This window comes from Lissotriton vulgaris, chromosome 9, assembly GCF_964263255.1.
Source record: "Lissotriton vulgaris chromosome 9, aLisVul1.2, whole genome shotgun sequence".
Taxonomy (NCBI): Eukaryota; Metazoa; Chordata; class Amphibia; order Caudata; family Salamandridae; genus Lissotriton; species Lissotriton vulgaris.
This window is the reverse complement of record NC_141697.1, coordinates 1,205,056,447-1,205,070,662: the sequence shown is the minus strand read 5'-3', so window position 1 is coordinate 1,205,070,662 and position 14,216 is coordinate 1,205,056,447. Positions and strand designations below refer to the sequence as shown.

Genomic DNA, 14,216 nt, shown 5'->3' with positions numbered 1-14,216 from the left:
ATGAATGAATGTTGCATTTGTAGAGCACTGTGTCTCATACTTGAGCATCCTGGAGCTAGGAGACTTCATCAGAGCTTCCCAGAGCATCTCTCTCTGATCTGCAGAATGCACTGGGGTCCCAGTGATGACACATCCTCACAGCCCCCTCAGTGCACCTCTGTTGTAACTTGCAGTGTGTGCTGGAATCTCTGAACTGAGACACTCAGAGCTCTCTCATTAACTGAGCTGGCATCAAGCATTTCAGGAGGGAGTTGAAACACTTTCTTCTTTCTGATGAGATTAGCACATCTGCTGCAGATGTCTGCTCAATCTACATGGCTCCATTTACAAATCCTGGAGGGACCAGTGCACATTTTCATCCTTCTGTGGCTGATGAAATTAAAACAATTCGGACTGGTGATGAGAACACTTGCTATTCACTGCCTCGAGGCAGTTCACTTCACGTGTAGTATAAAAACACCGCCTGTGGCACCCAGGGCCAGACTGGCCGCAGCGGGCACCAATGTTTTCCCGGTGGGCCGGAAGGGTGGGGGCGGTTTTGGACCAGTGGGGGCCAGATTTGCAGCAGCGCTTCAATTGTGGCCCCCTGTAACAAAAGCATCAGCAGTATAGCATAGCAGCAGTGTTTCCACCAGCCCCCCCCCACCCACCCTTCCTCGGGGGCCGGTCCGAGTTGATTGTCAGGGCTGGTTTGCATTCCCAGCTCGGCCATGGTGCCATCTGCTTCCATTCAGGCTTCTCCAATGAGTAACTCATGAGCCAGTGCTAGCTCTTCTGTGTCCAGTCCAGCCGGATAGTCTAGAAGCTTTTGCTTGACTGAATATGTATAGAAACATTTAAATGTGTTTATGAGACGCAAATGTGTGTATTTTCTGAACCAATAAGCTGATGTTTGAATTTCCAAAATCTATTCAAAGCTGATATTATAAAATCATGTGGTGTTGGAGAGGTTTATTACTTATATTATTACCTTGGTGCCAGGGGCATTTCAGCTATGGCTGTTATGTATTACCCACGTAAAGACATTCCAAATTGACAGAGCCTGTGTTTTTTGCATTACTGGTTGCATTAATCCTGCCTAATGCACTGAGGTGATCACTGCAGGCAAGTTTACATAGGGAGGTCACTCAAGTAATCTTGGCCAATGCGTCGCTATTACAACACTAATGATATCAGTAGCTTGAGGTGAATTTCATTGATCATAAAAAGCTCTTATTACAAAAAAGGTTGCAGACCCCTGACTTACATCAACCGTTTATATAAGCCACTGCACAAGAGGTAGAAAGACATCCTTCAGATCTAGACAAGATTTCTAGTCCTGTAAATGTTGGATAAAAGAGCATGAAACAAACTTGTCAGAGCACAGAGTTGAGTTTATGCTACAGAAAGTTGAGTAACTTTCAGGTCACTGGTCCAGTCCTTCCAAGACAGCTCCATGGATGATTGTTTAGTACAGTGATGTGTGCGAAGCCTGCAGGTTGCAGTTTCCAAAGGAAGTAAGATGAATGAATGGGTTTTTATAAAGCGCATGGCTACTGGGAAGCATCCCAGCGCTGAGCGGAAAACCCAGAGGGAGCAAGCCAGAGATTAAGGAAAAAGCCAGGTCTTCAAGTGCTTCCGGAAGATAGAATGGATGGGTTCACTGCGAAGGTGAAGCAGGAGAGCATTTCAAAGTTTGGCTGCATTGTATGAAAAAAGCCTACCCCCGCTTCTGGCTCTTTTGATTCTGGGCACTTCTGCCAGACGAAGCGTGTTGGAGCGGAGACCTCTGGAGGATTTTTATGGAGGAATCAGAGCTTTGATGATAGGAGGTCCATTCCCTTCCAGAGACTTATGGGCCACACAGAGAGCTTTGAAGTTAATTCTCTCCTGCAACGGAGGCCAGTGTAGGGAGCGCAATGCGGGCTTCGTAGAACAGCGGTGGCTAGTGCCAGTGAGCAGTCTTGCTGCCGCGTTCTGAACAATCTGGAGTCTGGCAACCACTGCAGTGAGGGTTGCCAGATAGAGTGCATTGCTAAAGTCTATCCTAGATAGGATCAAAGCCTGTATTAAAAGCTTTTTTGACGGGGAAAGTAAGTAAGGGGAGTACTTTCCGAAGCCTTTTAAGCAGGCCGTAACATGTTATGACTGTATTCCTGGCTTGGGTTTTGAAGGAGAGATCTTGGTCTAGCCAGATGCCTTAGCTTTTTATTTCAGGCTTTGGGGTCGGGGCCAGTCCCATGCTGGCTGACCAAAGAGGTTTGAGATTGACGCTTAAGTGATTTCCCAACGTCATCCACTCGGTTTTGTCGCCGTTGAGTTTGAGGTGGGAAAGGCTCATCCACTTGGCCTCTTCCTCCAAGCAAGAATGGAGGTCTGTGGGCGACTGGTCAGCTTGATTCAGTGCTACGACCAGCTGTGTGTCATCGGCATAGGACACTATGTGTATTCAAAAAGGGGCGACAATATCCGCCAGTGGAGCCACGTAAACATTAAAAAGAGTAGGGTTCAGGGAGGAGCCCTGCGGAACGCCACACTTCAGAGGTAGAGGGTCCGAGGTGATGCCTTCTTCAAACCCCTTCCTTCCAAGAAGGATTGAAGCCAGGAGAGAGCATGGCCTGACACTCCGACCTTCCTGAGACGGTGAACCAGAATTTGATGGGTCACCGTATCAAAAGCCGCGCTAAAATCAAGGAGGATGATCGCGGATGAACCTCCTGTGTCAAGAAACTTTCTTGCTTCCTCCACCACCGCTAACAGAGCGGTTTCAGTTCCTTGGTGAGGACGGAAGCCTGTTTTGTGAAGGATGGAGCAAATCATAGGACTCCAGGAACGCAGAAAGTGTACGATTCACATATATTTCTGCGATTTTGCTTACTCCAGGGACGAGCAAAATAGGCCGATAATTGGCTAGGTTGTTGGGGTCCAAATGCGGTTTCTTTATTAGTGCTTTGACCATAGCTCTCTTCCACTCTGTGGGGACCAGACCCGCGACATTGACATTACATTATTAATGTGCATGCTGTGGCGAAGTGTGTGTTGGTGTAACCTGAAGATTAGTGGCTGCAATCATGATAAAATAGCATGCTGGGTTATTGCATCTACTGCAAGGTATCTCTGTGTACCCTGCAGACTGTACCTTCCAAAGCAAATAAGATAGCTTGGCGGGTGTATGCGCCTGTCACAGAGATACTAGTAAAATAGCTTACTGAGTTCATTTATTTGCTGCATAGGAAGGTTGCCTGTGGCAGGCGTTTGTGCCAGGGAGTGGGAGAAAGAAAGGGAAGGGAGAGATATTCAGGTCAAATGTTTCCTTATGCCGACCGCAAGGTCTGCTTTACCCTGTTGATTACAGAATCAATGCAGAATAGATCAGGAAGATATGAAGAGACAAGGGGGTGGTGATGTGCCTTCCGCACATGTCAATTTATAGGCACAAATTCAAATTTCAGCAAAATATCTGTCCCTGTGGCTTACATAAACATTGCGGTAGCCCTCAGACAAAACATCACAGCACTTTTCACAGGTGTGTCCCTTCAGCAAGGCGGCCCTCGGAATTACCCCACAATTCTGTGGTAGATGTTCACAGTCCTGACCACGTTCCCAAGGCCCGAAGTGATTTAAAAAGCAGCTCTTTTCATTCACAACAAAGATTCATATCCTGCAATGTACACAAAAGTACAGCGGACAACCAGTGCACAAATTGTAATACAACCACCAGCTGAGACCCTCTAGGCCATCCAACGAGGACATGAATAAGAACTATGCCCCCCTTCTCACTTACTTATCCATCTCTTGATGGAACTTTTCAAGGTCCTGACTGAATACCACAAGCCAGAAGCAAGCAAAGCTGAGCCCACTGCTCCTCAACAAATCTACACTGTGCTGGAGGATCACCTTGACACCAAAGCTGCTGATCTGGAATCTCTCCTTGCAACAGTTCGACCAGCCTCAGCGTCTCCCAACCCAACTCCTGGGCCCTCACCCTTGTTTCCTACCTCTGCTTCATTGAAGCCTTTCTCCAAGTTATCAGCCACCAACTTCCTGGATCTAGTTACATAGAGTCATAAATCTTGACCTCTAGCCGACTCCTGACTGCCAGTCATGTCAGGAAGCTCCTTGCATTCCCCGCAGTCTTCCCTGCTGTGCAAATAAATCTGCACTCTTTCTTCCAAGACAAAATATGGCGGCCATTTTGGAGACCTCCTACGTTACACCATTCCTGGAGAAGCTCATGCTTGAAACATCAAACTGAGGGGCATATTACCAACAACTAGCGATAATTATCGCTATGTTGGTTTAGCGGCGATATTTTTATCGCCGAGCTGCGGCGATTTTTATTGCTTAGGAACCTTGCTATTATCAAGGTTTATCTCCTAAGCGATAAAAATCGGCCGAAATACATGAATATCGCTGAAAAGTCAGCGATATTCATGCATTTCCGAGCTAATGCTCTTAGCCATGTTATCCACCTACCATTGGATAACATGGCTAAGAACTGCTCAGGGGCAGGTGTTAGCTTTTGGAGATATTCACGCTTAGCGCGAATATCTCCAAAGTCGGTAATAGGAGATAGCGATGTTAGCGACTGTTTCCAGTCGCTAACATCTTGGCACGCCCACTTTGCATGTCATTAGTGATAAATATCACTGACATGCAAAGCGGGGCCCAAGATGGTCGCTATCTCCTACTAGCTGTGGCTAACTGGTGTTTGCGACAGCTAGGTAATAGGGAGATAATTTTATCTCCGCTTTCTTGGCTTTTAAAGCCAAAAAAGCGGAGATAAACCCCCTTGATAATATGCCCCTGGGTCACTAAAAACTAATCTCCATGACAGCCAATCACCAGCAGACCATTTCTGTGTTAGCCAATGGAAGAGCAATGCTCACCCAACTCAACATCTACATAAAGAACTAAAACTCCTAGTTGGTTCCTGGGTTAACTTCTGCTAACACCATGGGGTGACATTCTCCATAATTGTAACAGTCCCAAGTGAACACGAAGAGATGCAGCCTTCAATGAACTATAAACCCTCCACACGTCCTTTGAAATGGTCCTTCATCCTACTCTTTTCATGCTCATTCGAGGCACTGGGATCCAGGACAAAACATCATACTGGTAGTCATTCTTCCGCTAAAACTGGACAATTGTCATGTAAGCTACACCTTTCATCTCATCTCTTTATCCAGTCACCTGTGTGGTACCAGAGAGCTCTCTGGGTGCTCCAATCTTGTCCACAGTCTATCTCCAATGGTGGCCTTGATGCATTGACTCCTGCTGCCTCAACTTCTACAACAATGCAGACAACACGAAGTTCCTACAGACACTGGTAACCCGTTCAGACATCTGCTACTCTGCCCTCAGATCCTGCCTCTGCTTTCTACTTCTAATTGACTATAAATCACCTGAAGCCAAAAAGACATAAAGTCTCCCCTGTCGATCACTGATTCACATGATGGCTGCAGCCTGGAAGACTACGGAACTTGACACCCTACCCTCATCATCACCCTCAGTGAAAAGCCTTGGATTAAATTGGAACTCTGACCTCAACTTTGGACTTTAAATCAGTGTGGGTGTCAAGGCATCCTTCCACTGGCTGAGAACTCTCAGGAGAATCTTCCCCTCCCTCCTAGAGCGGAGGTGTACATGGCCCTTTGTGCTTTCATATCTGCACTACATCAATGCCCTTTACCTATGTGCACCTGACCATACACTTCTCACACACTAATGGGTGTAAAGCACCACAGAAGACGTCTCCGCTGTCTGCAACCAAGGGACCACATCAGCTCCATCCTACGTGTCCTACATGGGCTCCCAGTTTCAACCACAGTCTACTTCAAAGCCCTCTGTGTTGCCATGTATTGCTCTACATACTTTACATGGAACATGGCACACCTTCAACCAGAGGAAAATTCACACATATCACCCCAGTATCCACTCTAAGGCGAACTTCAGATTCAAAATCCAAATGTGCAATGAATCTAGCATTGGAGAGGTTGACCTTCTCTGAGATATGCTCTTTGCTCAGTTAAAATCCCCTCACAACCGCCTAGCCTTTCGCAAATCAATTAAACACGGCAGTTTGAATATTCCTGAGTCATGTGATGCTTGCATCATGATTGGCATTGCCAGGTTAATTAGTCAGGTGAGTTTTTTTTTTATAAGCAAATTTTATTGTGTCAAAAGTTAAGCACAATGCAAAGCTCCTTAACACAGGCAACATCTGCCACAGTATACACTGCAACGTATTGTCATTGACATTTTAGTTTATACATTATCATAATTATAGTTCTGTAAAAGAAGACAACATGAACGTAATGAACCCCCCCCCCCCCCGTTGCACTACTCCTCTACTGCGTCTTGTTTACCACCACATCGCCCACCCCAACGAATGAATGCCATCACTATGCTGTTGGCACCTCACCCTATAGGCCTACATGACCACCCTGATAGGGACACAGTCAGGTGAGTTTTGATTATAATATTTGGCTTCCCGCGGCCCCGTGTTCCATGGAAAGAATGGACGCTTGGTGAGTACACCGGTAATCATCATACTACCTCACCTTTTAGGTGTGCTAGTTATGTGCTACACCACAAACAGAGCACACCACTGGTCCTCATGCTGTTGAAATTGTGCTAAGAATGGAGCAAGGAACTTAGAAGCTGCCCTGTGTGTGCCAAAGAGGAAGGTGCATGATCTGCATTGGCAGGCAGCGCATCTTGAGACTATGTGCTTAGCCTGCTCATGAGTGGCCATGTTGCCTACAGTTAGGGCAGACTTTGCATTGAGAAGGTATTATTGTTTTCTTAATAACTTTGACACTATTCCACAAATCTGCTCACAATTTCAAAGTAAAAATGATATCTACTTTGGAGTCTTTATGGAAAGTTTAGCACAGATCCATCAAACTGGGCCCGGAAAAGAAGGGAGTGGGAAAGCCATGTGCAGAGCGGCTTGGTCGCCGCTGTGGGTTGGTCACAGGGCCTGGCCAGATGGAGTTGGCCACTTACAGTGGGTTTAGGACAGGGCCCAATCAGAGGCCTGGATGCCAGGCCTTGAGTCCGATACCTGCTGCTCACAGCCAAAGGGTGCAGGACATGGCCAGAGACATCAGTGATGTCATTTGAGATGCCTTTTCAGAAGTCCTCAGCGATGTCATCAATAATGTAATTTAACATGCCATAAATGATATCATATGTGAGGTCATAGGTAGTGCTTGACAGGGACGAGGGTTATAGTCAGTTACTTAACCATAACTGGAGCAATTCTGTTGTGTTATGTTTTTTAACCATAACTACACCTTTAAGTTTCTTTTTTCAGTATGTATTGTTTTGTGTGTATATTTATATATAAATTACAGAAAAACATAGGAAAAAGTGACATTATAGTTAGGTGAAAATGTTAATTAAAATGTAATATTTTAAACTAAATAAAACACTGACATTAACCAGTTATAGTTTACTGAGATAACTAGAACTTGTGTCCCCCACAATGCCCAGTGGTGTCATCAATGATGTAATTTAAGATGTTATTTTTGTTGTCATCAAGGGTGTCATTCAACACTTCTTAAGTGGTGCAATCTGTGAGGTCATAAGCAGAGAATGGTTGGGGAACAAGGTCTAGTTATCTCAGTAAACTATAAATGATTCAGTGGTTCTTTGAGTTTAAAATGTTACTTTTTCACTGATATTTTTAAATAACTACAATGTCACTTTACACATTGTTTTTTCAGTGACTTTCTAACGTTTCTGAATTTTAAATGTAAAGAAAGATATTATTACCATACCTAAGTACAGCATCACTTTAACCTTTATTTATTTCAACACATTTCTAAAGATTTTTTAAAGAAAAGTAAGATCTTATTAATATACCCAACCACCCGTAGGCAGCCAACACGCCCGCTGTGCACAGCCTTTAGCCATGAATGGCTTGGGGTTTGGCTCAGGGCCTGGCCGCAGGAGAGCCCTGCTCAGGACCGGACTGGCCGTAGCGGGTACGGGGCATTTCCCCGGTGGGCCGAAGGGATGGGGGACGGTTTTGTGCCCGCGGGGCACTTTTCTTATAGGAGAACGGTTTTGCAGCAGTGCTGCAATATCGGCCCCCTGTAAGAAAAGCGGGAGTGGTGCTGCGGCTATCCACACCGCCCCTCCCAGGACCGGTAAAGCCGCAACCTGCCAGGGCTGGTTGTTGTTCCCAGTCCATTCCTGGCCCTGCTCCCACCCCTACACAGGCACCGAGCTCCGCACCACATACGGCCTACAGCCAGGTCCTGCATGTAACCTCCCGCAGGTAGCCAATCCCCATGGACACCCACCCCACATTTTTCTTTCCGATTCATTTTCCTGGTCCTGCAGGACTCTAGCATGATCAATGTGACCCCAGAATTATTTTATTTGGACCCAAAGGAGACCCTCTGCTCCCCACCCCCAGAAAGGTATGGGGGTCAGGGTATCCCTACCCTGTCCCCTTAAGTCCTTTTTTAAAAAACATTTTCAGGACACACAAGGATCCCTGTAATGGCGGCTGCAACATTTCTGTTCATGTTGGGTTTAGCCAATCAGAGCACTTGCTCCAAAAGTACCCCTCAGTTAATCAGAACCCCTACATTTTTTGATTCAAGTGCAACTGTTAGTATATTCGTTAATGTACATTTTTAGCCTTCATTTTTCAAAAACTACTGAACATTTTTCATTAAATCATGAAAAGCATGCTTTCTCTGTAAACATCTAGCTTTCTGTCAAATTTGGTGTAATTTAGTTCAGTTGTTTTGGCTATGGAAATTGCATGGGGAACATGTGTTTTGGGACGCCTGGTTTTCTCAACTTCTCTGCTTGATGTGTCACTCCAAAACATCCAGGAAGGAGGTGTTAAACTGTGTCAAATATATTAGCAAAGCAAAGCGAAAAACGCTCCTCCTATGGAAAGCATGACAAAACTTCACAGTGATGGCCGCCACTGTGAAATAAACATACATAGAGAGAGAGAGAGAGAGAGAGAGAGAGAGAGAGAGAGAGAGAGAGAGAGAGAAAGAGAGACATATATATGTGTATACATCTATACAAATATAATAAAGAGAGAGCCCAAACTTTTGAGGAGGGTAATCTCTGGAACCACAGCACCAATCACAACACCCAATACAGCGTTGGAAAGGGCAGTTGCAGCAGAAGGACATAGGCTATGCAGACGCCCACCATATACATTTAAAAGGTAAAAGAACCGAGCCAGCAAAGTAGTCCCTTGTGGGCGTGTCTGCGTTGTGCTGTGGGCATGTGCTGGGGCGTGACAAACGTTGGGGGCGTGTGGTACATTCCGCCCTTCATGCCATGTCTCATATTGTGCTCTGTGGGCGTGTGCTGGGGGCGTGAGCGGGGCGCAGGATTACGGGGGGGAAAAAAGCGAGCCTTGTGCCTAATATTTCATAGTTTTTTCTTCCCAGGTTCTGTACATTCCAGCTCCGGGTGTCCAGCCTGCTCCCTTTAAATACCCCTGCACACCATAATCATAACCCACCCTTACTCCTTAAAATACCTCAACACCCATAAACACTAACCCATCTTAACCCTATAAATATACCCTGTACCCCAAAACCCAAACCTATCCCTAAACCCTAAAAATACCCCTGTACTCCAAAACCCAAACCTAGCCCTGAACCCTATAAATACCCCTGTACCTCAAAACCCAAACCTACCCCTGAACCCTAAAAATACCCCTAAACCCAAACCTAGCCCTCAACCCAAAAAATGCCCCTGTACCCCAAAACCCAAACCTAGCCCTGAAACCTAAAAATGCCCCTGTACCCCAAAACCCAAAACCCAAACCTACCCCTGACCCTAAAATACCCCTGTACCCCCAAACCTAGCCCTGAACCCTAAAAATACCCCTGTACCCCAAAACCCAAACCTAGCCCTAAACCATAAAAATAATCCTATGCCCCAAAACCCAAACCTACCCCTGAACCCTAAAATACCCATGTACCCCAAACCCAAACCTAGCCCTGAACCCTTAAAATACCCCTGTACCCCAAAACCCAAACCTACCCCTGAACCCTAAAAATAACACTATACCACAAAATCCAAACCTAGCCCTGAACCCTAAAAATATCCCTAAAATTCATACCTATCCCTAAACCCTAAAACTACCCCTGTACCCCATAAGCCAAAACTATATCTGAACCCTTAAAATACCCAAACACCCCAAAACATATACCTCAGTACCCCAAAACATACACCCCTACACCCATACTTACCTTATCCAAACATTAAAAAAAACATGCTTTTACCATTCATGCATTTACAACGAATTTCGTTGTAAATGTATGCGTGGTAAAAGCATATAAAATGTAATGCCATGCGTTATAATGGCATTGCTGAGTCATGGTACTTTCGTAATGAAAGTATGCGGAGTGATGGTATGCGGAAAGAAAGTTGCGGAATAATGGGTGTTTACCCTCCCTCGGTAAGTACATTGAAGGCACGGCGGCCCACATCTCCAGCAACATACTCATATTTTTTCACCACCGATTTGAAAAATGCACATGTTTCTCTCATTGATGGCCAGCACCGACATACACTTTTAGACACACCTCCCGCCACAAGTTCTAGAATTGCGAACTTTAGAGCTGGGGAGCTACTTTTGAATCTCGGCATCAGCTCAACATCCTGGGATTCCAGGCAAATCGCTTTGTATCCCCGTGCCTACCACAAATGAGTGTGTTCTTCTGTGATGTAAATTGTGCTCATGCCATGTTGTCGAGTTCGTGCTATATAATATTGCAAGGAAAAATAAAGTAGGGAAACTCCAGTTCACACACTACTGAGGGCACACTCTTAAGTGCATCAGCAGCGCACTGTGAATCGGAGCGTTTCACAGGCCTGTCACAGATAAGAAATGCTATCAAAACGAAATCCTACAAAACAATATACTACTGGCCCGCAGCAATTCATACCCGGACAAATTCGGGACTAGTGTAGATTTAACCGCATCGCTGCGGCGGCTTTTCCCGCTGTGTGCTGCATTTTTAAATTTACCGCGTTACATGACGAGCTCAGCTCGTCATCAGCACACGGCAGGTAAGCCTGATGACGAGCTGAGCTCGTCATCAGCATCGAAGTGGATAAACAAGAGATTGTATGAGCTTGTAGGAATCCCTGATGGGTCTTCATGAGCTGCAGCCTTAAGCTCCCATTGAAACACACTGGGCATTGGGACATTTGAATTGTGAATGCAGCACAACATGACAATGGTTTGGGGTCAGGGGGTGAGTGCTATGCCATGGCCTCCTGCATGTGGGTTTTATGGTACCCACCAGGTGCTCTATACCTGAACTCCGCCAAGCTCATAGCCCCGCCCACACCGAGACTAACTGTCGGTCTTGCCTCTGCGGCTGTTTCCCATAGATCTGCACTACGTAGGCCTTACATAGCATCCTAGAAAGTAAAGCAATCTTACAGGTTATTGTCTCAAATAGCAGCGCAATCTCTCCTGTTGCAACAATCTTAAAGGTTTTAAGATTAGCCTATATCAGTGGTCTTCAAACTCCAGGGCAGGCAACCCAAGACACCTAAAACGGGGGATATGTAAAAGGTTGTGTGATGGGTGGGGAAAACCTGATTAGGAATAAGTATTTACACATTTTGTGGCATTTCCACAGTGTATCTAAAAAAATTATTTTACCAGTGTGGCTGGAAAACTGTGTTTTCAGAAGAGAAGGTATCAACTGGTTAAGCTTCATAGCATTAATTCATGGAAACAGTATGTCCAGTAAATGTCCTTATTTGCTTGTGTTACCTCATTAACGGCACCCCTATCGGCTTTGTCAAAGCTCTTCTTACATTAAAACAGATGTAGGAAGAATACTGGATAAGAGACAGATGGAGAAAATCATTGAAAATTCAGATGGAAAATAAGTGGAAAGACACAAGGGAGAAGGAACAATATGAAAGAAAGAAAACCCTGCACACGAGTCCGGAATACATTAAAATGCCTGCTGCAAGGACAAATCCAAAACAAAATACTGCTTTCTATGTACAATGCATGGATGAGATAAAGAACGTAATGTTCTATTATTCGGAGTTTTGAAATGTAAAATAGTCCCTCATGCAAGAACTATATAGGAGGAGGAATCGTACACCAAATGCCCAATAGCATGAGGAAAAAGGGAAACTCCTTTGGGAGGAGAATAAGCCCCCTGCATGTCAATGCTTAATTTGAGCCAGTGGTTACCGGTGCTTGGCACAGACACTTAATTGTCTACACGTGGGCTTGGCAGTCTGCCACAAGGTGATACTGTCTGAGATGACCACTACATCAGTCAATTATATATTCAGTATACATTAAAAATTACTATTACCTACCGCCCAGCCAGTCTTATAGCTTTGGGGCCTGGAATAGTCCGAATTGTCACACTTGCAGGGGTGTGATGGTAAGGTGTTGTGTTGGTACTATCACTGGCAACGTGTGATAGAAGTGTCAGTGGCCTCCTAACGAGAACCCTGGCACTTATGTTTTTTTACAAACTAAGCACTGCTGCATCTATATCTTAAAAAAATGGTAAAAATCGGTCTGAATGTCTCAGAATTACTTCATGCCTCAGCAGCAATTTGGGACCAGCCTTGATCGTTGTCCATTTTATAATGCTGCTGTATTCATTTTTAGAATGTAGGTTCCCATGAGACACCTATATTTCTGTCTGAGATTCCGCTATGCATGATTTCTAGCCCTGCATCCTGCATTAACGTTACACCTTTCACAATCCCTCACTCACTCACTGCCTCTCTCTCGTCTGCTCTTTCGTCGTCTCCCGCCGTTCCAGAAGCTGTGCTGTAAAAGGGGGCGGGGAGTTTTTTTTTTACTAATGTATTTTGTGCCCCTAAATGTGGCCCTGATTTTTGGTCCCACCCAGGTACATACTAGGTACAATAAATAAAATAACGAATTTGTTCTATTCGCTTTGTAAATGGCAGGTGCTCCTATTACTAACTCAATTTGCACATGTTTTGTCGCAGAATGATGAAAAGCTGTACCTTTTATCAAGGACTCGGCATATCATCCAGCCTGCGCATTCAGTGATTCAGCAGATATTTTGGGGAGATTCTGCCCTTCCAATGAGAGGACAGAACTCAGGAGGCCCTCTATATCAGAGTCAGTACAGAACCCCTGCATATATAGAATCTGCTAGCTGCTCGCGGGGCGCCTTTACCCCACAAACACTGTAGGGCAATAGGAGGCAGGAGCTAGGGTAACAGGAAGACCCCTTTCACAGCGTTGACACTGTTCAGAGTTTATGTTTGTCTCTCACCAGCCTCACACAAACATTTACTCACGAGATGTCACTGTCCTGCTAGATGAAATAATTAAATATCTTCCCAGCATCCATTTAAGATAACTCAGTGGGCTAACGTGCCTGCTGCGAAGACCTACATGCAAGCTGCAAGTCACTGCCTGGACTCCCCGCGGGGCAAACTCTGTCCGCTCTTCTCGTGTTCGTAACATGAGAACCGGCGAGTTGGGCATTGATCCGATCTATAATTTACAGCGCCAAGAAGCGAATATGTGAGACTGCAAGAGCTACATACAAAAAGTGGCTAATTTTCATGCCAGCTCCCGTTTATTGCATGTGAGGGACAGGCAGACTATGTTAAAACGGGCAGGAGTAAAGCATGATTTAAAAACAATAAACAAATAAAGATAGGAAAGGTGCGTGTCCTACCAGAGCCCAGAAGCAGTATGTGCGGCAGCAGGGTCATGGCTGCAGGGGGGGCAGCCCTCCAGGCTGGAAGGTGTTGGTGTCAGGGGGAGGGTTCTCCAGGGAGGCGTGGGGGTCATCGGTTGTCTTCCCCGAGCCCCTGCGATGTGTGTCGAGACCTATCTGCTCGGGTCTCAGCAGCAAGAGCTGCTGCTGCAGCAGGCAAGGCAGAGACCTCCCCCTCTCCAAGGTACTGCATGCAGCAGTCACAGCTCCTAGTGTTTGGCAGGGGAGGAGCGCCCTCTCTCGACAGTCTTGCAGTATGCATGCATCATTTGGGTACCAAGTTTTGGAGAAAGGCGAGGGGCGCCCTCTGGCGGCAGTCTTTGAATACTACATGCAACACGAAGGCAAAACTGGCTCACAGTACGCTCTTAGACACTACCTCGTGGCTATCCGTGTGCACTACAGCGAGACCCGTCCCTACCCGGAGACACACTAGGTGTGAAACTTCCAATAATAATGGTAATAATTTGGCTTTATTACGTAGTC

At 45.7% G+C, this 14,216-nt stretch overlaps 1 protein-coding gene across 1 annotated transcript in view; it reads right to left on the bottom strand.

Annotated features, from left to right (window-relative positions):
* The window catches only part of PODXL2 (podocalyxin like 2), a 263,246-nt gene extending 249,335 nt beyond the window's left edge, over nt 1–13,911 (bottom strand). Inside the window, exon 1 of the mRNA XM_086939282.1 lies at nt 13,689–13,911. Coding sequence (XP_086795408.1) covers nt 13,689–13,725 — 37 coding nt within the window. The 5' untranslated portion in view covers nt 13,726–13,911. The remainder of the gene's footprint in view (nt 1–13,688) is intronic.
* Nucleotides 13,912–14,216: the final 305 nt, after the last annotated feature.